The sequence below is a fragment of the Sciurus carolinensis genome, chromosome 8 (assembly GCF_902686445.1).
Source record: "Sciurus carolinensis chromosome 8, mSciCar1.2, whole genome shotgun sequence".
In the NCBI taxonomy this organism is placed as follows: Eukaryota; Metazoa; Chordata; class Mammalia; order Rodentia; family Sciuridae; genus Sciurus; species Sciurus carolinensis.
The window spans coordinates 72881182-72908044 of NC_062220.1; the positions used below are offsets into that span (position 1 = coordinate 72881182).

The 26863-nt window shown below is 35.7% G+C and overlaps 1 protein-coding gene and 1 pseudogene across 2 annotated transcripts in view; both read left to right on the forward strand.

The window, feature by feature from the left end:
- The window catches only part of Znf277 (zinc finger protein 277), a 138550-nt gene that overhangs the window by 89827 nt on the left and 21860 nt on the right, over positions 1–26863 (forward strand). For both annotated transcript variants that reach the window (XM_047560824.1, XM_047560825.1), the window contains exon 5: positions 25750–25841. In XM_047560824.1, coding sequence (XP_047416780.1) covers positions 25750–25841 — 92 coding nt within the window. The remainder of the gene's footprint in view (positions 1–25749; positions 25842–26863) is intronic.
- LOC124990631 (S-methyl-5'-thioadenosine phosphorylase-like) lies at positions 18811–20663 on the forward strand (annotated as a pseudogene).

Below are 26863 nucleotides of genomic sequence, written 5' to 3' on the forward strand. Positions count from 1 at the left end.
CTCCATGACTACAACCAACCAGTGATGGCACCGACCTAGGTGCAGGGGTCAGGCGGGGTCACTCAGTTATGATGTCTGTCCTTGGCCTGCTGGCTGGGCAGGTTATCTGCCCGCCGCCTACCTCCACCACGTAGGCGACCTAGCTCAGCCACCAGCTCGCTCCGTGACTGCGACCAACCCAATATGCAAGAATTTTAAGAGATAATCACTTCTTCAGCTGCTTTTAAAACTGTCAACTGACATACCATTCCTGAAAAGTACTTTTTCATCGTACACTGGAACTCTTGAAGACGTTTATGTATATGGTCCATTCTCTAAGAACTTATCCCAGGAGAATCACACACCCAGAGAATTTTAAAGCCACTTATTCTACTGTAGCTTGGTTATTTTCCCTTATGTTGCTAGTAATTATATTTTATCAAATGATTCCTCTTTATTAATCAGAATTTTAGTCAAATAAGCATAAATACACTGCAGGATAAATTAGGAAAACTAACCCATTCACAATAGCTTCAACAAAAATAAAATATTTGGGAATCAATCTAATGAAATAGGTGAAAGACCTCTACAGTGAAAACTACAGAACACTAAAGAAAGAAACTGAAGAAGACTTTAGAAGATGGAAAGATCTCCCATGCTCTTGGATAGGCATAATTAATATCGTCAAAATGTCCATACTACCAAAAGTGTTATACAGATTCAATGCAATTCCTGTTAAGTTCCCAGTGACATTCTTCATAGAAATAGAAAAACCAATCATGAAATTCATTTGGAAAAGTAAGAGACCCAGAATAGCCAAGGCAGTGCTTAGCAAGAAGAGTGAAGAAGGAGGCATCACACTACCAGACTTTAAACTATACTACAGAGCAATAGTAACAAAAACAGCATGGTATTGGCACCAAAATAGACACGTAACCCAGTGGTACAGAATAGAAGACCCAGAGACAAACACACATAAATACATTTATCTGATACTAGACAAAGGTGCCAAAAATATACATTGGAGAAATGTTGGCCTATTCAACAAATGGTGCTAGGAAAACTGGAAATCTGTATGTAACAAAATGAAATTAAATCTTTCTCTCTCACCCTGCACAAAAAACAACTCAAAGTGGATCAAAGATGTAGGCACTAGAACAGAGACCCTGCACCTACTAGAAGAAAAGGTATGCCCAAATCTTCATCTTATGGGCTTAGGACCTGACTTCTTTAACAAGACTCGTAAAGCAGAAGTAAAATTAGAAAGCCAAGGAAAAAATAATAATGTGAAGAAAGCACCTTCATAATGGGAAAAAAATATTTACCACACACACCTCAGATACAGCAGTAATCTGCAGGATTATATAAAGAACTCAAAAAACTTAACACCAAAAACACCCCAATCAGTAAATGGGCTGAGGAACTGAACAGATGCTTCAGAAAAGAAGAAATGCAATCAATCAACAAATATGTGAAAAAAGGTTCAGCATCTAGAGCAATTAGAGAAATGCAAATCAAAACTATACTGAGATTCCGTCTCACTTCAGTCAGAATGGCAACTATCAAGAATACAAGCAACAATAAATGTTGGCAAGGATGTGGGGGAAAAGGTACACTTATACGTTGCTGATGGGACTGCAAATTGGTGCGACCACTCTGGAAGGCAGTATGGAGATTCCTCAACAAGCTAGGAATGCAACCACCACTGGACCCAGCTGTCTCGCTCTTCAGTTTATACCTAAAGGACTTAAAAGCATACTACAGTGACACAGCCACATCAATGTTTATAGCAGCTCAATTCACAACAGCTAAACTATGGAACCAACCTAGATGCCCTTCAACAGGTGAATTGATAAAGAAAATGTGGTTCATATATGCAATGGAATATTACTTAGCCTTAAAGAAGAATGAAATTATGACATTTGCAGGTAAATGGATGGAACTGGAGAATATCATGCTAAGTGAAATAAGCCTATCCCAAAAAACCAAAGTCCAAATGTTTTCTCTGATAATTGTATGTTGATCCATAGTCGGGGGTGAGTAGGGAAGAATAAAGGAACTTTGGATTGTGCAGAGGGGAGTGAGGGGATGGGTGGGGTCGTGTGGATGGGAAGGACAATAGAATGAGACAGACATTATTACCCCATATACATGTATGAAAAATTTTTTTTTAAAGTCTAGCTTTTGGGAAATTAATTTAAACCAACCAGATTGTTTTATTTTTGATAAATGGACATATAATCTGGTCTGTATTTGAGTGAACTCAGCTCAACATCAATAGGATAACAACTCAAGTCCATGAGGGAAAATCCTCAAACTAGAGTTTATCTGTGTCATTTGCTCTTCTGAACTGCCTTACTGATTACTTGTATACAAATCACTTTTTAATATTTATTCTTTAAATTGGAACTCTTAAGTAAAGCATTTACTTTAAGTATCATTGTATGGTTTGCTCTCAATTTTAAAATGACCCAACTTCTTTGAGAACAGAAACTAGTCTTACTTTAAACATCCTTCTGTGGTCTTCACTATACTCCTAAATTCATATTGGTATTTTTCCCAAATCTTCTTGTTAAAAAACAAACAAACAAACAAATCCCTATTTCAGTATGAGTGACTAGAGAAAAAAGAGTCTTAAGTGTTTCACTGAAAGTTACAGATTTAAGGTCAGAATGATATTTCTTTTTCTACTTTTGTTGAGATCTCACCAATTTCTTGGCATTTATAAGATTTGTGTGTGTTCCCAGTTTTCTTTTTTGAAGAGCTTGATTCCCACTTGACAGTTTCTTGAATTTTTTTTAACTATATTCTGAAGGGAACCACTGAATTAGGAGAAATTTTTTGAGTGTTTGAATAACGTGTACACCTTCTTCCCTTAACTTCCTCCTTTAAAAACTTCCCCTTGAGTTTTGTGCAATATTCTTATTTGTCATCTGTCTAGTTTAATTATTTCCAATGGTTTTTTTTCTTTTTTTGAAATTTTTTTTTGCTTTTTTTTCAGTTTTTATTTTTACAGACTGCATTTTGATTCATTGTATACAAATGGGGTATAACTTCCATTTCTATGGTTGTGCACAATGTAGATTCACACCATTTATATAAATCATACATAATACTGTCTCCCTCATTCTACTGTCTTTCCTTCAGCCAATAAATATTTAAATGCTTCCCAATGACTCATCTCCCATTCATAACAACCATTGCTATGCTGATGGCTTAAATTCTGGTGCTGGTGAAGAACAGGCAATCGGAGTATATATCTTGATAGAGATCACATAGAGCTTTCATCTTGGCTCACTTCTGAGCCCCAACTCTAAATTTCTTCATTTTAAACTTTTCCATATGAATTTCTAGTTAGCACTTACATATAAGGATCCTAAACACTGAACTTGCTTTTTTCCTGTAGTAAAAATTGTTGTTTACCTGTCCTTTTCCTATGTAGTAATACCAACATTCTCCTAGTCACTCGGTTTGGAAATTTCTAGAATCATTTTTAACTCATTCCTTTTTTTCACCTTTATACTTAAGTCATATGTCAAGTCCTTTCAGTTCCACCTAAGTCCCATATCCATATCCTTTTCAATCCTGGCACCTTTTATCTTACTTTGTCTCTTGACTCACCTCTCTATCAACTGACGTTGCCTACAGAATGTGTTGTTAAAAATAATTAGATCAGTCTATATCCTTCTTCAAATCCTTATAGTGTTCTTTATCATCCACATATTCTTAAGCTTTTCCAGGCTCAAACTGCATTTCCAGTGCTTTTTCTGTCCTTCTTTCAATTGCCCAGTGTCCAATTCATTTTTTTAATTCAACATATATTTATCTTATACCAGACATTGTTCTAAATGCTATTGATATAACCCGGAAGAAAGAAACAATGGTCTCTGCCCTTGTGGAGTTTGTACTCTATTGAAAATAATACTTGTCTCACATTTACTCCTATGTATTAGGTACTTTCAGGACTTTGCTTCATCAACCACTATTGCCAACCCTCCCTCTACCTATGTAAATGCATGTCTTAAGGCATTGTTCAAACGTCACATTTTCCAAAAAAAAGTTTCCCTGATGCCACCTGTCAGAATTAATAACCTCTTCAAAGCTCTAATAATACACAATTTTATTTGGCTTTTCAGTTACAGTTAGTTGTTTAAAAACCTGCCTTCCTTACTGAATTAATGTTTCTTAAGGATTAGGGCTGGGCTGGGGATATAACTCAGTTGGGAGACTGCTTGCCACATATATACAAGGGCCTGGGTTCAATCCCCAGCACCACACACACACAAAAAAGATTAGGACTGTCATATTCAAGTTTGTATCTTACCTGAGCTTTTTTCATAAAGTATTAACTTACATTTAATCCTGAAGTATTGGCTGGGGATTTCTATGTATAGTTATATCTCTCATTTTAAAGAGAGAGAGAAAATAGCAAAGGCACATTCTTAATCACTCAGTTACACTTTTCACCTAAGAGTTTAAAAAAATAAATGTTTTTCCACTTGCCTACAGGAAAAAACATGGCATTCATAAGCTTTCAGTAGCAAGATATAACTTAAGTAAATTGGGGGTTGGGGAAACATTCATGTAACTACAGAAGAAGAGAGATTTATTTAAATCACTATTGTAATTGTCAGCTTGAGATGACATTCATGACAACTATAAATATTTTATGAAAATTTTAGCCTATATGGCAATTTAGAGAGAAAACTTTTTTGAAAATTTTTAATCCTATTTCATGTATCTCACCTTCTCCCCAAATCACACACTGTAAAACAACAGCAAAATGAAATTACCTGTCTTCCACTGAGATTTTTCTTTTTCATGACACTTTTCTTTATTGGTTTTTAGAGGCTTTTCATAAAGGATCAAATTATTGTGTATTGATCACCTCAAAGTAAAACATAAATGTACAATTATATCTTTTTTATATAATTCCTAACTTTCTAACATCATATGGGTTCTAATAGTGCATCTATAATAAATGTTGTCTAAACATATTTCCCATTGAATATAACATTGTCATTAATACTCCAACAGAGATCGTTAGTTCAAATGACCATTTAGTGATTTTAAACTTCAGATTAACTAATGTTTTCATTGAGAAACAAATATAAACACAACCTTAAAAAATATTAATCTGAATCCTAAAATTTACCACTTTGAACTTTTTCATTAATAACTTAAAATTTACATGACATTTTTATATATACATGGACTATGTGAAATCTCTAAGGCAGTATTATTTTCACTGTTCAGATGGAAAAACAAAAAAAAAATTAGGAGACAAGCACACAGTCACAGTTATGTACTGTATGAAGTAGAAAGTGAAGCAACTCAAATTCTCTTTTTCATACCAAAGCACCATTCTCTTTTCAGTTATACCAGAATTCTTTATCAAATTTGGTCTTCCTTCTTAAACAAATATGACATTTTTTAAACTGACATCTGTTAGAATTAAAAATTTCTGAATAGGACATAAATACATATATAAATAACGTTTCGTTTTCTGTAAGAATTTTTTTAAATAAAATCTGGTTTCTTCTTAAGTCAGTAGTAGGTAGGACTTTTTTATTCCCTTAGACCTAAGCATCTTTTATCTTCTTTTAAAACTTGAAGATAGTATGTTTTCAGAGTTTGCTCTATCTTTTGAGAACCAGAGTACTATACCTGACCCTGAGTTTATGCAGGAAAATACTTTCTCAGGCAGGTAGTACTACACTGGGCCATGCCATGCTGATAACTCACTCATAGTTAATTGAAAAGATGGATATTTTTGCAGTCTTTCATAACCACCAATTTAATTCTTTAAACTTCTTTTTTTTTTTAATTCTTTTTAGTTGTTGATGGACACTCTACCTGTATTTTATTTATTTTTATGTGGTGCTGAGAATCAGACTCATTGCCTCACACTTTCTTCTCTTTTTGCTAAGCTAGATTATATTCTATCTTTAATAAATACTTAAAACTTACTTTTCTTGTGATTCAGTTTTCTTTTTATTCTGTACTTCTACCTTTCTCTTTCCATTATGATGATATAAATGGTTAAATTCATTTCATGTCATTTTTTTTCTGTCGTGGATCATGTTTTTAGATGTTCTGTCCTGTCCCTTACTCTTCAAAAGCCACCCCAATGAGCCTCAAAGCAGAAGAAAATACTGGCTTTTCATCCTCTGTTGGAAGCAGATGGTTATTGCCTTTATCACTGCAGAAAGGGTGGGAGGTACTGATGTCTTTCAAGAAGGTGAGGGATTAGTCAGTTCAGATCTCATAGATTTGGGGGCGTATAATCACCCAGTTATGATATTTCTCTGTAGTGGGTGGGGATATAACTCAGTGGTAGAGTACTTGCCCAGCTTGTGTGAGGCCCTAGGTTCATTCCCTAGCACCACAAAGGAAGAAGAAAAAGGGGGGGGGGGGATTTCTCTCTGGATATTTTGTTTTAATGTATTTATTTGGTCATTTATTCATCAGTTTTTTCCCATTATTAAGAACCTTGACAATGTTCTTTCTATCATCTCTCATAAAAGATGGATTTTATTGATTTTTTTTAAGAAAGTACTATGCCATTGATAATCCTTATTTTGGTACAGTTATTCCTGCCTCTCTAGTATTTTGTTTATTAAGAACTTTTTATGAATATGTTGCTAACAAATTCAAGTTCTCAAGCCATCAAAGTCAAGCAAATATATCAGCCTTTCCCAGTGCTATTCAGCATCTTTTAATACTTAAAAGGGAATTCTTTTGCATTCTAATGATAAATTTTTACTTAATTACTGGTCAGAGGGCTCCTAAACTATTTAAGTGTCAGGTAGTTCCACTTTGAAAGTAGTTGGATCTGTATATCAATATCTATACACAAAATTTATTCTTGTTTTTATTTTATTCTGTTAACCAAACTTGTCCCTTAATCCTTAAAGTAGTAGAAGTTTACTGAGCTTTTTATATTCTGATTCCAGACATTGAATGTTACATCAGATAAAATAAAGGGTATGATAAGAAAAATAAGCTTTTATGGTAACACTGAGTATGATTAAAAAGAAAATACCATCTTACTGTCAAAAGAAAAAAGAAATGGCAGAAAGAACAAGAAGAGATGGTATTATTAGCCTGCCTTAGTTTGAGACAATTTGAAGACTGTTCCAATAGTTTATATAATGTTCTCGTACTCAGATAGTAACTCTAGTAATCAAAATTTTCCAGTACTTTTAAATTTACTTAGAATACAAATCCAATCTACTTACCAAGGTCTCAGAGGAACTGGTATGGTACATCCTCTGAGATCTATTCTGTCACCCACTCTCTTCTTGTGCGTCAGCCACACTGGCCATGTCTCTATTCCTCAGACACAGAGAGCTCTTGGCCTTTGTACTTCCTGTTTGCTCTGCTTGAATGCTGTTGTCCAGAATTTCATGGCTTTTGTTAAGGGGAAGGGAAGAGATTTTGGAAAAGGTGATATCTAGGTGAGTCTCTAAAATGATGCTACAGGCAAACAAGTGGTTTGGAAGTAGCTAAAGAAAATACATTTAGAGTAATTCAAATGGTTAACTGAAATGATTTAGAGAAAAAAATGGATTCTGTGGAGAAATAACTTTAGCTAACAGCTACAATGTTGAGGATAGTAGATACTTAAAAATTATATTGATTATTGAGTAGAAACACTTTTCGCAATAGTTGAGAAAGATTTTAACCTATTTTGAATTCAAGATTATGACCAAATAGAAGTCATAAGTTGTAATGCCCTCATACTGTCTTATACTTATAAACCTTTGGGAATTTTTTGCTGAATAAACAGTGTGTGTTTAGCGTATCCAGTGTGTTCTTTAGGGTATCCAAATCAATGTTTTTACCAGTTGACTTCTATATGTTATTTTTTTTTAATTTTTAGTTGTTGATAGACCTTTATTTTATTCATTTATTTATATGCAGTGTTGAGAATCAAGCCCAGTGCTTCATACCTGTTAGGCAAGCACTGTACCACTGAGCCACAACTCCAGCCCTCCTGTATGTTATTTAAGTTCATTGATTCCTTTGTGTGTGGGGGAATAGATTGCAAACAGATGTCTTTGGTCCCTAATTCACCAATGGTAGCTGAATTGCCACTCTCCAGGCAGGGATAGTTCCTCCAAGGAATGCAAGCTCTGATGTCTGAGAAAAGGCTCATCAGCATTCCATGTATATGAGACGCTTTGCCATTTGGCATGCAGTCAGGGTTCTGGCATTATAAGTCAGTCACTTCAGAAGAAAGCTATACTTTGTGATTCATTTGTATCAATAGTACAGATGTTTTTCTGCATTTGATTAACAAAATTTTTAATTTCTGTAACTTTCTAAATTCCCATTGTGTTGAACATCCCATTTTGTTTTCTATCATGAACTTTTATTGACAACTAAAAATGTGAGAAAACCCTAAACTCTAAATTGTTGCAGAATTCATCCTTCTTCAAGATTTTTCCTCTTCTGACAGTCCCCATTTATGTTTTTTAGCCCATTTCTTGAGAGGTTCTTTTATAATCCCAGCATGTAAACAAAAAGTAAATGTACTCTGGACTTTTACTATTTCCTAGACATATTAGAGGAACACAGTGACCAACAGGTGGTGATGTCATTCCATCAGCTTGTGGCCACCCTTACCCTGCCTTTTAAAAGAGCAGGCCTTCATGGTCATACATTTTAAATATTTTAAATATTTAATTCGTTAACATTTGTATTCTTTAAGCCAAATACTTGTCTATAACTTTCTTGAATGTTCTAAGAAAAATACATCATAGTACATGCTTGACATGAACAAGCTACAGTTTCTTCAGCCTCTTTACATCCAGCTCTTATACCACAGAATACTATTGCACACTCAGGTACTTCTAGGGGAAGCACTCAGGAGTAAAATATTACCTCTCAGCAGTCCTGCCCCACCCCCAGCAGTAGCACATCTCTGCATTGTGTCAGTGCATGTTTCATGTTTTCTCCCAGTGACCTATAGCTTGGGCTTTGTATGCTAAAATGGTCCCAGGAAGCCAGCTGGGTTTTGTGCCTATTCACCATTAAAGGGTTCTTATCCATACCTCTTTGCTGTACCCCAAGTCTTTTACCTGAAAACTTGGAGGAAACCTGTAAATAAATTGAGCCTATGTGTCTAGAACTCCTGGGAATTCAGCCTTTACTTTAGTTTCAAACTAAAAGCCAAACTTTAGTTTCAGATTTTTTTCTCCTTATTAGCCTCTTCCTTCCATGCTCTGCCAAAGGTGAAATAGTTCATACATCCCTGTCTTTCCTCAGAGAATCTTACCACCTTTTGAAATTGTCTGGTTGCCTTGTGACATCTGCTCTTTGGACTCAAAGTAAATTGTGATTTTTTTCTTCCCCCTAAGCAGAAATGGATCTCTTCCTCCCCCGACTTTATTTTAATTAGTATCTTAGTGATTAAGCACGACTTTGGTTAAGGTGAATTTTTGTCCTCCTTTCACAGAGTTCAAAAAGACACACATGCACGCGCACACACGTATTTGTTTGTTAAGGGAGATATAGCTTAAAGAGACAATGGACCCTACCGATTTGTTGTCTAGGTAAATTCCAAAACACGTTGTTGTTATTTCATCTTGACTTCTTAACTGATTTATCCATGAAAATCTTATCAATAAGTTGCTACATTTAGTTACCTCTTACATTTTGCCAGAAGTTTAACTTTAGAGTACTGTATGTGCTAGCAAAGTATGTCATTCATTGCCTGGTGTTCTTTGGAAAATATTCTAACACCCACCCAATCAGGAAGGCATCTGGTAACACCTTACTTAAAATTTAATCCTTTTTTAAAATTGGGACCATGAAATGTGAAGTACAACTTTGAAAGCCAGTAGTTGCTATTGGTAGGGTGGGGTGAGGATTAGAAATTATTTTTTAATGGACTTTCTGATCTATTGTATGGCTAGTCTCTAAATCATTTTTTGAGTAAGAATTAAGTGATTTTCTATTCATGTTCCAGTCTGCCTTTGGGATTTAGAGAAATTTCTTTACTCATCTGTGTTAGTCAGCCTTCCAGTGCTATAACAAAACCCGAGATAATCAACTTATTAAACTTTGGTTTATAGTTTCTGAGGTTCTACTCTATGATCAGTTGGACCCATTGCTTTAGGCTTAGAGCAAGGCAGCAGATCATGATGAGTGCATGGCAGAGCAAAACCACTCACTTAATAACTAGGAAGCAAAAAAGAGAAAGAGGAAGAGACTGAGGCCCCACAGTTCCTACTGGTGGTCCACCAGTAACCTAAAGACCTCCCAGTAGGCTCTACTTCTTGAAGTTTCTACCAGCTCCCAATAATGCCAAACTAGTAACCAAACCTTTAACACATGTACCTTTTAAAAATATTACAGATCCAAACTATAGCATTGCCATCTGTAGATTCATGACTGAGATCCCCAAAGCAAAAACCACATTAATAAGAGAAAAGCATATACATTTATTTGATAGTAGTTTCACCTTCCTTCATAAGGAAATGGAGACCCAAATAAACAGGGAAACCTGTGTATTTTATTGTTAAATCTAATGAAGAAATGTATAGGTGTAGAGTAGTATTAGACAAAAGTGATATGATCTTGTGTTAAAAAGCTAGGGGGCATATAGCAAGTCCTGTTTGTTCAGATTCTTCTCACTGTCCCTTGGTTTTCAGGGTTAAGTCCTTTTCTCCAGGTATAGGGAGAACACCTCTCAAAGAAGGTTTTATGATCTGCTTCAGGAAAGGAGGGGAAGAGGAAGGTGTTCTCTCAGAGGCCAAGGGGCCATATTTTGGTATTGCACTACCCAAACCCCATCAAGGACTGTGGAGTTTTTACAAGAGAGTGCCAACCCAAATACTTGCTGATGGTCTTCTAAGGTTCCCTACTCTGTACCCAAGGGAGAGCTCAGAAATTTAGCATTTCAAGGTTCTTAAGTGAAGAAAGGATGAAACCAAGATTATGACTGTAGGAGTGAAGGAAATTTCCCCACTGCCCTCTGAAGGTTCACTGGAATAAACTGAGTTTCAATTAAGTAGGAGAAAAGGCATATAAATTTATTAACATGCAAAAAGAGGAAAATCATACAGTGATTACCTATTTGCTCAACATGATTCAGAAATTTAAATACCCCTTTTTCTATGGGAGGGGAAAAATGAGGAATGTAGATAATTTTTAGGAGAGTAGTAAGTGATTTGCGGGGAAATCAATAAGCTTAGAGAACATACAGTGGCCTAAAACAAAGTCCATTGGTCTTGCAGAAAGAATATCCATGGATTTTAATGATTCTCTGGAACCCAAATAGAGAACTTTGGTATGTGATAAAAATGTGTTCGTGTGTGAACAGACTTTATGGTATGTGATAAAAATGTGTTTGTGTGTGAACAGACTTTAGTCTTTCTTCTGTATGAGTTCAGGGAAGGGGCCAGAGGCAATTGTTTCTTCTTTGGCTGTTCTGGAATTTAGCCAACTATAGCAACTTTGCAGAAAGCAAAGCACTTGAAAGGGAGAAACAAGATAAGGTTAAAGGCATCTTGATCCTCAACCTGCTTTGAGGGCATTTTAATTCTTTTAGATCACATTGTACTCAGTGTGCCAAAAAATGCCATATTTGGGGAACATTGTTCTCTGAGCTCCCAAAAATAACCAACCAGTATTTACCAAAACCACGTTTAGAGAAGAAAGTTTGAGGAAGTTTGTTTTTCTCAGAATCTTTAAACTGTCAGTGTCCAGTCAAAAGAGAACAAGTAATTGTAATGCATCATGACAACTCTTAAACCTTTGTACCATTACTGTTTTGAGATGTGCTTTGGCTTGAGGGTTAACTTATTTTGAGAACCAGTGTTTGAAACAACCCTATATTGTTTGGTCTGTTTATACTAAGTACATTATCCACTATATTACATAACTTATTTTTCCTCGTGTACCTGCAATGACTTCTAACACCAACTACTAAAAGATCCTACTTCATAGGTTAAGGGCACAATCCTCTACAAGACTATTCTCATTTCAGACACCAACTGCAAGGTGAGGGGTCCCCATGGCCACCTTCACTTCTGACCAGCCAGCTGCAAATTCATGGATTCCTACTACTCCCTTAGGTTCAATAGTTTGCTATCATACTTCCCAGAACTCAGGAAAGCACTGCCTTTAGGATTACAGTGTTAATATGTTATGGGAGAAGAGGTCTCTGGAAAAGGGTCTGAGGAGTTCCTGGAGAGAAGGGAGAATTCAACTCTGGACCAGCCAGGTCCTTGACTTTCGAGACAAAAAAGAATTTCAGCACACGCCAAAGGCTTAGACAGTTTTATTTAGGAAAGAAGATACACACTGAAGGGAGAATGTGGGCCATCTTGAGAGTGAGAGGTACATTTTGGAGTTCCTGGCTCTTTTTTTTTGAAGACACTTGATGAGAGTGGGTATGGAAAGGTATATAGGAATGATATCAGTTCTGGTGATGGCAAGATGATTCATTGTGATCTGAGCATTCTCAGGATCCTTAGGCTGATGTAGTTTCCATTATCTGAACAATAGAAAATCCCCTGAATTACAGGTTTCTCAAATATAGTATTTCTCTTTGCCTTTTCTACTTATTTGAGGGTTTAAATAACAATGCACAAGGGAAATTTTCAGATTTCCCAGGAATTTGGGAATGACAGGTCAGAGAGAGAGACTGACTTAGGGAATGACAGGTGTGGAAAAATATATAGAACTTCTAAAACAATATTTTATTACTTGCCTTTCCTTATGTTGCCTTTCTACCTATTTTTTTTTTATTTCTTCTGTCCTGCCTTCAATTATAGCAGTAAAATGCAAATCAAAACAAACCAAAAAAAAAAAAAAAATTTTAGGACAAAATGTGGGAATCTCCCAAATTCAGAGTTATCATTGTACCTAGGGTTGTGTTATTCTCCTGGCACATTAATGTGTGATCGTACTCAGACTTTTGCCAACCAAGGAATCATACAGGAACTTTGGTATCCAGAGTTTTTAACTGAGATTTCATTGAGTAATCATGATTGATTAAATCACTGACCACAACCCAGAGGGTGGAGTGATATCTGTGGCTCAAAACCCCAACCCCCCAATTACTTGATTGGTATTTCTGTCTTGATCAGTCCCCATTCTGAGTCATTTCTTTTTTTTTTTTTTTAATATATTTTAAGGTTGATAGACCTTCATTTTATTCATTTATTTAGATGTGGTGCTGAGGATTGAACCCAGTGCCTCACACATGCCAGGCAAGTGCTCTACCACTGAGCCATATCCCCAGCCCCACCTGAGTCATTTCTTTAGCACAAACAATCAACTGTAGTCAAAAATCCCACCTTTAGGGCTGGAGTTGTAGCTTAGTGGTGGGGTACTTGCCTGGTACATGTGTGGCACTGGGTTTGATCCTCAGTACCACAAATAAATAAATAAATAAAATAAAGGTATTGTGTCCTACAACTAAAAATTTGTTTTCTTTAAAAAAACAAACAAACAAACAAAAAACCACCATGAATAACAAAGATACACCAATCACTCAGAAAATTCCAAAGGTTTAGAAGTTTCTTAACAGGAATAGTACAGTGACCAGCCAATTATTATACAAACCCTCCATCTGGTCTATATATTTTTACCAAAAAAATGAGAGCCAAATTTGGGGTCCACCAGTAGTTTAATTTTTTTGTGTGTTTATGTGTGTATACATGTATTTTTATTTATTCTTTATGAGTCCATTCCACCCTGTTGTTGTCTTTTCTTTTCCTTCCTTTACTCCTATTTCCGCCCTGCATTGTTTTATGTCAGCTAGAAACACTTACTAGAACAGGTGAAGGTATAAATGAAAAAAAGCTCAAATACCTGGGAGATAATCCATGGTTCTAGAAGCAGAAACAGAAGAAATAGGAGATTCCATGGCATTCCTGTAGAACCTATAAACCACTGCTATAACTTTGATGGGGAGAAATGTTCTATGGTGGAGGAGTGCCCCAGGTTCCTAGACTGAGAATTCCTAGCGGATTCTACTATGCTGCTGCCCTTGGGCTAGGTTGGGAAGGTATCTTGGGAATGGCTCTTTTCTCTCTTGACTAACAGGGACTTAAAGGCTGTTTTTGCTAAAAGCACTGACTCTGCTTTGGCCGGCAGATGTCCAGTAGGTAACTGAAAGCAGGATAAAAGCTTGGCATCTCTGCCTTCATTTTACTTCTGTCTCCTCTGATACCTTAATCCTTGAGTAGAGCAGGTGATCCTCCCCTTCAAGAATGAAGGCATCAAGATAAAAATAACTAAGATATTTTCAAGACTCACGGGCACATCATAATCAACTGGTAGCTTTTACAACATACTGTTCCAGATCAACAAGTTGCACTTAAAAGGGTCCAGCCATAGCTCAAAACCTGAAGGAGCATGCTGTCTTACTTTCCTGACCTGTCCTTTTCTCTGAGTTGTTCTCTCCTCCAGTCACCTTTGTTTCCAAAAGCACAAGTCTGATTGATAAACATCTTGTAATGAGCCAAAACTACCCCTCACACAAGAGATCTTTCTTACTGCTGCCAGCAGGGCTCTTCACAGCCATCCTGAGGTAATGGTTGACCAGACCACAGTTTGACAAAGAGTGATCAACTTCTGACCTCACTTCCCTATGTAATCTGAGAGTTCATGTCAGTATCCTGGACTGAGAATGGAACACAGAGCTGAGGCTGCTTGATTCTCCCTTATCTATAGCTATAGTGAATACATTCCTTTCCTTTCACCGTGACTTTTTCCATTTGGTTTTGTAGTGAGTGACCAGACCTTATTTGTTTGGACTCCCCAGAATCAGGTCTACTCTGTCCTAGGACTCCAGTAACATACCACTCACATCCACTCAGTCAGGAAACTATTGTAAATCTATTACTTCCATAAAATGTTTTTGATACCTGTTATTAATGTCAACCTTAGTTTTACTTCTTTACAATACATGCTATTTCCATTGGATTCATCATTTTAAGCACGAGTTTTGTGTACAGATTCTTAAACATTTTCTAAATTTCACCTTCCTAATAAGATTGATTTTTATTTTTTATAATTTTACCCTAACATTTTTCTTTTCTACCTATATGTCAATCCTCTATGACTGTGCTCAGTGCCATCTGTCACATTAGTTTCCTCTGTTCTCAGTAATGAATAAAGATGAAAGACTATACACTGACCCCTTTGCTACTATCCATGACATTTTATACCAATTAGAAAAACATGCAGCTTGTTATTATGATTCATTGCCTAGTATATAATTCGATTTTATATTCTAAAACCATGAAAACTATGGTTTTTAGCCCAGCCTATTTAGTAATGAAACTTTTATCCGATTTTATTATCTGCTTGAGATACTCAAACATACAATATCTGTGCCATTATAAACCTACTATAACCCAGCATGAGATTTTTAGAAAAATAAAACCACAAAGCTGATCAATGGGCTTTGATTTGTTTATGTTTGTGGTCCTTTCTGTGGATTGTCTCCTAATATTATTTGTTCATAAATGATTTTAAATATATTTTACAACTCATACTATGAGATGCCATGGTTTACAAAGGAAGGAAGGAAAAAGGAGGAAAGAGGAAATAAAGAGAAAATAAAAGATAATTTTCTGATTGCTTAAGTAGCTTGTGTTCATTTTCCTCCTCATTAATGTATAATGCCTGACCAGTACCTGTCAGCATGTTTGTTACAGAAGTACAGAATTTAAAGCTCACTTTTGTTTTCTCACATCAGAGCAAGTAAACAGCAAGGGGAATAATGACAATGTGGTTGTCTTCTAACTCTTCCTAACCACTCAAAAGATTTAAGGAGATAGAGACCCCAGGAAATAATAACTCCAGTCAACAGTGTGTAACCCTGTCTGTGATGCACATTGGAGGCCACAAAGAGAAATCAAACAATTGTGCCCTCAGGAAGTTTATCATGTAGTAGGATATATGTTGATTACATAGAAATAATAATAGCAGTAAGGTTTTCTTAGCAGTTGTCTGTTATGCTTGGGAAGACTACTATTGTGCTTGGAAATTTTCCCTTTTCTGCAATCAGAACCTGAGTTCCAGGGCTGGAGTTGTGGCTCAGCGGTAGAGCGCTTGCCTGACATGTGTGAGGCCCCAGGTTCGATCCTCAGCACCACATACAAAAAAATAAAATAAAAGCTCCATTGACAACTACAAAAAATATTAAAAAAAAAAAAAGAACCTGAGTTCTTTTAAGATTTATTGTTTATAGCAGCTCAATTCACAATAGCTAGATTGTGGAACCAACCTAGATGCCCTTCAACAGATCAATGGACAAAGAAACTGTGGTATATATTTGTGGTATTTATTTGCAGATAAATGGATGGAATTGAAGAATAGCATGCTAAGTAAAATAAGCCAGTCCCAAAAAAACAAAAGATGTGAAAGTTTTCTCTGATAAGTGAATGATGATACATAATGGGGGTGGGGGGTGGGGGTAAGAGAAGAATGGAGGAACTTTGGATTACATAGAGGGAAATGAGAGCGGGGAGGGGGCGGGAGTATGAAAGATGGTGGAATGAGACATATGATTACTCACATGTTGTGAATCTACATCGTGTACAACCACAGAAACAAAAGTTGTACCCCATTTGTGTACAGTGAATCAAAATGCAGTCTGTAAAAATAAAAAATTTTAAAAACTGCAAAAATAAAAGAGATTTAGAGACAGAATTCCTAACAAACACATTAAATGTGTGAACCTAGGGTGTTCTCAAGTGAGAGTTAGTGAAGAACATGAAAAGATATTCTTGGGACAGTGGAAGAACTTTTAAGTATCAACTGGCTTCTACATGTTATTTTGAAGTTACTGTTCATCTTAGCTGTAATGATAATAGTTTTTGATTATGTATCAAAGAATGTCCTTATTCTTAGTAGAGGCATACTGAAATATTTAGGAGTGAAGTATCATGATTTCTGCAACTTATTTTCATGTGGTTTAGCCAAAAAAGGGGGGAAATGCATTAAATCTGTGCATGTGTGTGTGTGTGTGTGTGTGTGTGTGTGTACTTAGAGAAAAATCTGGCAAAGTGTTGCAGTTACTGAATGTAAGTATAAGGTATAGGAATTTCTTTGTATTATTCTTATAACTTTTCTGTATTGGTGAAAATTTTCATAGGGAAAAAAATCACAGAAGAAATAAAATAGTGATAAAATTAAGGGGAAACTACCTATATTGAATGGCTTCCGTGTTTACGAATTCACTTATCATGCCGTAACTAGGTCACCACAGCCAATTTCAATGAAGAGAACTTTCTTCTTAATTTATTGAGTTGAATAGAAAGAATAGTGAAAATTGTTATAGACACAGTAGTTTCAGGATTTAAATATTTATTTTCATGTGTTTTATTTATGTATAAGTAAAATTTGACCAAAAGTATATATAACATTTGGTGTTCCCATTTTAAGAAATAAGAAAAATTTCTTATCAGATTAATTGTATAAGACACAAACACTTCATAGAGTTAACTTTATTAGAGTAAATAAGAGAGAAACCTTGATATCATTATTTCAAGTTAATAATTTTACAAATAGAATAATTGTTATACAGTAATAAACAGTTTATTTCATTATTAGATTTAGTAATTATCACTCTAGTTCAGTTCCTAATCTTAATCTTGACATGCACCTCCTGTTTTGCTCATTAAGTCAGGTCTGATGGCACATGTCCGTAATCCCAGTGGCTCCCAAGACTGAGGTGGGAGGACCACAAGTTTGACGTCAGCCTGGGCTACTTAGAGAGGACTTATCTCAAAACTGAAAAAAAAAAAAAAAATAACGGACCAGAGGTATAACTTAATTGCAGAGCACCCCAATACCATAAAAGAAAAACATATATGCTCATTATATACATGTAAAAGTAAAAGTACAAATGATAATATTTTAAAGTAAACAACAATTTCCCCAAATCCCTACCCTACAGCAATGTAAAATTCTTGGAATATCTCCACATATTTCTAAATATTGTCAATTATGATTTTAAAAAGAATAAGATTTTTTTAAATCATAACCAACAATAAATTCATTTTTAGAGTAGTTTTTGTATGCAGTAGGCTATTACCTGGTTTTTTGGTTTTGTTTTGTTTGGTTTGGTTTGGTACAGGGAATTTAACCCAGTGTTGCTTTACCACGGAGTCACATCCCCAGTCCTTTTTATTTTTTATTTTGAGACAGGGTCTCACTAAATTGCTTAGGGTCTCATTAAGTTGCCGGGCTGACCCCAAACTTGCAATCCTCATGCCTCAGCTCCCTAAGTCACTGAAATTACAGACTTGTGCCACTGCACCCAGCTAATATCTGTACTTAAATAAATATCATCTTGTGGGAAACTCTCCAATTTATGTATGAAATACATATCATATAAGTCCTACCATATGTCAGTAAGGAGTAATTAAGTGTATATACATCCTTCTTTGAGTCCATTTTGATATTTAGAAGAGCATACAGATTTATCATGTGTGTTGTTGCACATGGGGTATAAATTTACTTGTGTGTTATCAAGATTCTGCTTTAAGAAATTAGCTCATTTTCTATTAGTAGAGATTGTTAAGAAATGGTTTTCCTAAAGACCAAGCAAGGTAGGTGCCAATTAAACATTATAAACTGGTGTTCAGAAACCAAGAAAGTTAGAAATCAGCAGGAACTGAGTCCTAGAGAAGAGTTGTGTCCAAGATCATAGTGAGCACTAAATAGTCACAAAAACAAAAGAATGCAGAGCTCCTAAATTCCAGTTTATTGATATTTCCATTCACTAGCCATACATTTGGAGTAAGCCTTGAAGGACAAGGGTAACCTCTAATGGGCAAAAGATGAAACAGTTGCTCCGGGCCTTTTAAGTTTAAGAAATCCTAAGAATTCGTTGTGTACCGCTACATAAATTATAGTATTCATTGTTGCTCTGCCTATAACACAGGGTTAAAAGGGGAAGCAATGTGAGAGAAGCCTCTTAAAAACCTAGGTTAGAATCAAGTACAGAACATTAAGAATGACATACTAAAGATTGGATTCTATTCCATAGGAAACAGGGATCCATTAATCTGTTTTGTTGAGTACCAGTTCTAGCTGTTTCACTTCCAGATGCAGTGTACTCATTACTTATTTATAGGCTATCCATTTACAGTCAGAATTTGTCTTCCATCCCTCTGGGCATGCATCAGATAAACATATTTTTAAATGCATGTACAGGGAAAGTATTTCCTTTAAATCTTTCTGGTATCTGATAGCCTCAATAGATCCAAATTGCAGAGTACCCAGAAATCATAGGCAAAGCTTACCTGCCAGATGACAACAACTACTGAAGCCCTTCCAGGGAAGATGCTAGAGCTACTGTTTCCCAGGTACCAAACATGTTTAACAATTTTAGTCTTAGAGTTTGAGTATCTGTTTTTCTTCAGATGGGTTTGGGGTCCTATAGTTTTATTCCAGGTTAGGAGGAAGAAAAGGAGATTTAAACAAAGAATAATAAATGGAAATGAGTTGTAGGTGGAGGAACAGTTGTTGCGTATAGAAATGAACCCACTACAGTGATGAAAAGTTTGAATGAATGAACGTAGATAAGCATAGGTGGCAATAAAAAAGAATAAAATCCAACTGAGGAGAGCACAACAGTTTAGAATTATTTGTAGGGCAAAGAGATCCTTAAACTAAAATATATTTGCTCTACAATACAATATGGTAGTAATTATTGCTGGCAAAAACACTATATCATACAGAACAGGTTAAATTACATCTTGAATTTGGAATGCAGTAAAAACACAGGAGATGTGGCCCAGCATCTAGTCCTGGCATGTTTGCCCATCACAGCTTCTTTTTTGTGCAGACATGGCCTTGGGCACTGCCACTACAGCCATGAAGATTGAAATAATTGGTGGAACAGGCCTAGATGATCCAGAAATTTTAGAAGGAAGAACTGAAAAATATGTGGATTCTCCATTTGCCAAGCCATCTGATGCCTCAGTTTGAGAGAAGATAAAAATATTGATTGCATTCTCCTTGCAAGACACACCATCATGCCTTCAAAATTTTGCCAGGGGAACATTTTGACTCTAAAGGAAGAGGACTGTATGTATGTCAATGATGACAGCTTGCAACTTCTTGAGGGAGGAGATTCAGCCCAGTGATAGTGGTCATTATCAATCATCAGTTCATCAATAGGACCATCTTGAGGCCTCAGATCTTCTATTATGGAAGTCATTCCTGTGCCAGAAGAGCGTGCCATATTCCAATGGGTGAGCAGTTCTGACACTGGCGTCACTCAAAGAGGACAGTAGTCATCATTGAAGGACCTCGTTTCAGCTCCTGGGCATATTCTACACCAGGGAATCAGATATTGACAAATAACCATGGGTCCAGAGGTGGTTCTTACTAAAGAGGCTGTTGCTATCACCATGGCAACAGATTATAATTGCTGGAAGGAGCACAGAGAAGCAGTTTCAATGGACTGAGTTTTAAAGACACTGAAAGAAAATGCCAGTAAAGCCAAAAGTTTACTTCCTGCTATCATACCTCAGATAAGGGTCCATGGAATGGTCAAAAACTTTCCATAAGCCAGGCATTATGGCAAACACCTGTAATCCCAGCAATTTGGGAGGCTGAGGCAGGAGGATCGAGAGTTCAAAGCCAGCCTCAGGCAAAAGCAAGGCGCTAAGCAACTCAGTGAGACCCTGTCTCTAAATAAAATACAAAATAGAGCTGAGGATGTGACTCAGTGGTTGGGTGCCCCTGAGTTCAATACCCGGTACCACCCACCCCCCCCGAAAAAAAAAAAAAAAAAGAAAAGAAAAAACCTTCCATAATCTGAAGAATTAGGGCTATTTTACTACCAAGATAGTAAAATAGTATGACTACTCAGAAGAAAAGAAGACTTTCTCATCATTTTTGCATGTTTTGCTTAACTGGTGGGGTGGAAGGTGGATATGAGAAAGACATGCAGCATTCATTTCAAGCAAATAGACAGTAAACATGGTGGGAAGTCTTATATTTGGGGGAAAAGAACAAAAAGATAACCTTCTCACCTGACCTCCCCCTATTTAATTTTTAACAATAAAGGTCATAGGATAATATCCACTCTCCTTTGTTGCCAAGATATATAAGAAAGACTTGGGACTCTGGGTATTTATTGTAAATTGATACCATCTTTTTGGAGGGCAATTTTGGTAAAATGCATCAGAAGGCTTAGAACATACTTTGTTGGTACTCTTTAGAATTTCTCCTTAAAAAATTATGTCAGAGGTACATACAAAAAAAATCATGTATGAAGAGATATGTTTAATATTTATTATTAATTATAATAGAAGTATTCAGAACAACCTGAATATCCAATAATTAGAAGTAAATTATGGCTTAGTTATCATTAGATTGTAAAGCAATCAGCCAAAGATCATATATTCACGTAATATTTAATGTCCTAAACAAATGGTTGCTGTATAATATGAAATGGAAAAAAGTAAGCATTTTACAATACTAGTTTTATTTTTAAATGCTATGTAAATGTAAAAAGACTAGAAGAAAATACACATGATCTATTATTACTATATTTAGGAGAGGAATACTAGATAATTTTTTTTAGTATTTCTTAATCTTCATACTTTTCTACAATTAATACAGTCAAATGATAAAATTATAAAAATTTAAAAAGAAAACATGGGATATATTTTGGACGCTATCATGTATAAAACTTAACCCTTTAAATACCAATTAAAAGTTCCATGATCTAGAAAGTCCACTTATGTAAAATACCTCCTTTTTAATTAAATCAGGAATAAGGCATAATTGTATTTGCATATATTATCAATCCTGTTACTTTAGTGTTTTCTGAAAACTCAAATTCTGAGAAACTTATCCATCTCTGACTCATTTCAGTGAAGTTTTTGTGTGGATACGCTATAGGAAAATTTTAGTGCTACCTACCTCTCCAGATCTCTATTCCCTAGAGTCGGAACTTGTTCACTAAATAGATCACACAGAGTTTAAAAGCTCTTTATATTGGGCTAGGGAGATAGCTCAGTTGGTAGAGTGCTTGCAAGGGGGTTCGATCCCCAGCACGGCAAAAAAAAAAAAAAAAAAAACTCTGTGTATGCATATGCTATAGTGGGTACCTTCTAAGAAAAAAACTATTGTATCATAAAAATAGCAACAGCTTCAGCACCAAGTAGCTATGTAACTTTTAACAAGCCACCAGAACATCTCTTTATAGAGAGTTAAAAAATAGTTTCATGAGGTCCCTCTGAGCTCACATGTTTGGAAAAACCAGTCCTGAGCAGCATTGGTCAGAAAGGAAATCTTACTGGAATAGAGAGGTTAGATGTGGTTAGGAGAAATAGAATATGTTAATAGGATAAATAGCCAAGAAGGAATAGGCATAGTGTTCACATTATTACAACCAGAAGTACCAGATTGTAATACAAGTTGAAGCTCAACAAATGGAACAGAGAACCAGTTATGATAAGCTACTGTACCCCCCTGTCCATTTTCTCCAAATATAGGGCCCTTGTTTATATTGATGATATTAAAATGAGAAGAATCTAATGCAGGAGGGGAGCAACAAATGGTTTAAGTAGTTTACCTTGGAGGAAGGTCTGCAAAGGACTTTAAAAAGAGTTTTTGGCAACACTAGGCATTGTGGCACAAGCTGTAGTACCAGCTCTACAGGAGGCTAAGGAAGCAGGGAATTCCTTGATTCCAAGAGTTCAAGGCCAGCCTGAACAACATAGCAAGATCATGTCTCTTAAAGAGAGAGTTTCGGCAGTAGACCAAAGGAACATCTTGAAGAAATTTACTCAATAAAGATTATGGAAATTGTATGGAACATGCAAGATCAAAGACAAGTTGTATACTCTCAGAACCTATTTTGGTTGTGGATAATGCAGATAAACTAGCTGAGAATCCACAGTACCATGTCATGACAGCATGGGAGTTGCTAGAGAATCAAAGAATGAAATAACTGCATGGTTTCAATACTTGTCAATCAGGCAGCTTCTTTATTACAATTTCTATCTAATTTACTGCAGTATAAATTAAAATCTCCTAAGAATAACCAGTTTATATACAGCTTCATGTGCCTATACTCTTAGATTGTGCCATTCAGGTTCAACTGGTAGAATTTAATTTTAACTAAAGAAAACTCTAGTTTTGACTCAAAATCCTTTGTTTTTGCTGAATCAAAATCCAGAAAATGTTAAGCAGAGTAACATTTTTCTTAGGGACAAGATTGGGGTCATACCATCATGATCTTGAGAAATATGAACCAGCATATTGATTTTTAATGAGAGAAGTCTCATTGGCTGAAAAATAGGGACTGGCAGAGAAGTACATGCTCAGTCATATTACAGTCATAAATAGTCATTATCAGAAATTTAGGGGATGAGGATGTAACTCAGTGATAAACAGCTTGCCTACATGTAATGCAAGGCCCAGCAGGAGCAGCAGGGGGGGACTTATATCTGCTGGATTTGAGGACTTTGGCTAACAAAGTTGTCAAAATAGTGCTTTGAAACTCTTGTTGGGATTTGATTTGTTTTGTTTTGTTTTATTTTGTTAGTCAAACTAGGTTTGTAAAAGTTCAGTTTTCATTTTCCAGTATCTCTTTTCTTTGAGTTTTACTGTCAATTTCAACTTTCATGTAAGATTCTCTTAAACTTAAAAAAGAATTTAATTTCTAATATACTAGTCTTATCTCTTTTATTTCTCCTGCTTTTATCTATCCACTTGTTACCAGCAAAAAACCCTAACTTTCAGGAACTAAGAGGTATTTATATATGCTATATGTGTTTGAAGTATTGAAGTAGACCTTTCTATTCTGTTAACAGAACTCCAATGCATTCCAATGCTAGAACTTCTAGAATTTCCATTAAGCTTCATAGCTGGCCCTCAGAAACTCCTGTCAGGTATAATAGTCTCCTTCCTGCCCTGAACGTGTACAGAGTAGTATTTAGCCAAAGATTAAAAGAATCCAAATACATGTTTCTTGGACCCCTTTCCTGTAGCTCTCTTATGGCTAGCGTTTTGTACCACAGATTTCACCTCCTTTCACATACTAAACTCCTCTTTTTTTTTTTTTTTTTCTGTCCAGTGAGGTAGCTTTGGAGTTTAACTTCCCTATGTTGCAGCTTGTGAAATACCCACACCCCCGAAAGTAGAAAACTGGTTATGTAATTATATTTTTCCCTCAAGGATCACAATTCTGTGCTTTTATCTAATGCCTTAAAACAGACAAAATATTAAAGCCATTGGTTATATTGTACTTTACTCTGAAAGGTAAGTCTGATATGTATGAAAGCAGAAGTTCATTAAATTGATTTTCATCATTGTAGCTTCTTTTGTGTGTGTGTGTTTGTGTTTTATTTTTTAATTTTTTTCATTGTGGTAACTTCTTATTTTTTTTTTCTTGAATGGTTTAATATTTTAGATGTTTTGGTGATAAATTTCCAGAAATGCCATATGGTGTGTATATTAATATAATATTCTAGATACTAGCCAGGAGCAGTGGTGCATGCCTATAATCTCAGCTACTTGGGAAGCTAAGGCAGAAGGTCACAAGTTCAAAGCTAGCTTCAGCAACTCAGACCTTGTCTCAAAATAATTTTAAAAAAAAACAAAAAACTGGGAATATAGCTTAGTGGTAGAGTAACCCCCTGGATTCAATCCCTAGTACCACCAAAACTTTTAACTTTAAAGACTTTTCATTTTCCTTCAGAAGACAAAACAGGCAATAACTACCAGAAATGACAGTGAATAAGCACCAAGAATTTATGTATTCTGAATAACAATAATATCCTGCATTTAATTAACATAATTTGAACTTTTTTTTAATGATGCTGGGAATCAAACCCAGGGCATGCTAGGCAAGTGCTCTGTCACTGAGCTATATCCCCAGCCCACAATTTGAGCTCTTTACATAAATTATCTGATTTGTTCTTATAAACAGTGCTATAAGATGGTATTTCATTTTTATTTTTCAAATGAGGTAACTGGGAATTAAAAAGGTTTAATATTGATTATAGGTGAGAGCAAAATTTAAAATCTGAATCTCCTCAGTATTTCAATGGTTCTTAACTGTTGCTCTGACATCAAGTTGGATCCTGATGAACAGATAAAAATTTGTAAGAGTGAAAAGGCCAAGAGAAATAAAATGACCTCTTGGAAAAAAAGTAGATAACCACCCTAATTAAACTAGGACATAACCAGAGCATATTTTAAATTATTTGAATTGTAATGTAACAATATTATTATACATGAAAACAATGTTTTAAAAAATGATTCTAGCTTGAAAAAGATGGATATGATAAAAGAGAAGCTATAATCAGGTAACTCTGTAATCAGTTATAGTACTCTCATAACTGACTAAAAACTGGACTCAGGGTGGTGGCATTGAAAATGGTAGAGAAAAGTAACATGAAATAGGTCAAGTGAAAATTCATCAGAATTTAATTACAAACTAAACTGAGATTTAGAAAAAGGAACAAGTTAAAGAACCCACATTTTTGTTTTAAGAAGGTGAGGATAGGAGACAGAAGGTTAAGAGCAGGATGGTAAAATCTTATTGACTTTGAGTTTCTTGTACGGCTGTCTCACTGGAGTGTTAGATCTTTAATGGTGCAGCCTTGGAGTACTGATGCAGAGACAGTAATGGAAAAATTTGAAAAGCTAGCAATTTCCATGTACTCCCTTTGTACTTCCACCCCCTTTTCCTCCCATTTCAACTATAATATTCACCAACTGCATATTTTTTATTAAAGATAATGTAAACCTGTTTCTACTTTACAGAAAGAAATTCTGGAACAACAGCAGCAAGAACGAAATGATACCAATTTTCATGGCATTTGTATGTTTTGCAATGAGGAATTCCTAGGAAACAGGTTTGCCATTATGAAACTTGAAATATTATTATTTTTAATCTGAAAACTTGTCAAAACATCTGTAAGTGTTGGTTATGTAAATTGATCTTCATAGATCAGTAGTCCTTTTTTGTGTTTGTTTTACTGTGCCTGACATCAAAGATGGACTGTGATTGCTGTAAGCAGACGAGGGGAATAAAGTGCCAAAAATAGATGTTTAATCCTGTATGGCTTTTTAAAATTGGCTGACAGGCAAGACCATATGCAGCCAACTATTGCAGATATACTAACTTGTTAATGCTAAATCTTTGGCACTTTTTAGTTTGGGATTTTTTTTGTTTGTTTGTTTTTTTGCCATGCTGGGGGTCAAACTCAGGCCCTCACACATGCTAGGAAAGTACTTTACCCCTGAGCAATATCCCCAACCCCTGATTTTCCACTTTTGAGTATTAAAGTTGATGAAAACCTAAAAAAAAATTTAAAAGTTGGAATGTTATTAATTCTGCTACCAAACCCAATTTATCCAAAACAACTGGTGTACTACAGTTCATTTCTGGAGCTAATCACTGATAGTTAGCTTCAGATTCTACAGGTTTCAGGGCACAAACCCCAACACAACTGCCTCGATTTTAGACACCAAGCATAAATTAAGGGGTTCCCACGTTACTTGAATTTTTCACCAACCAGCTACAAAGTCAGAGGTTCCCACTGAAATTTTTCATTTGTTTGATATTCTCTAAAACGACTCATTGAACTCAGGAAAGCACTTTGCCTACGATTATAGGTTTATTGTGAAAAGACTCAGAGCAGAACAGCCAAGGAACAAGATGGATAAGGCAAGATCTGAGAGGGTCCTGAATGCAGAGTTTTTGTGCCCTTTCCCAAAGGAATAAGGACCTGTCACCCTCCTAGCACATCATTGAATTCATTAACCAGCAACCTCCACTGAGTTTTGGTGTTGAGTTTTTATTGGAACTTCATTATGTAGCAGTGACTGGTTAAATCGTTGAACTCAATTTGCAGCCTCTCTCCCCTCTCTGGAG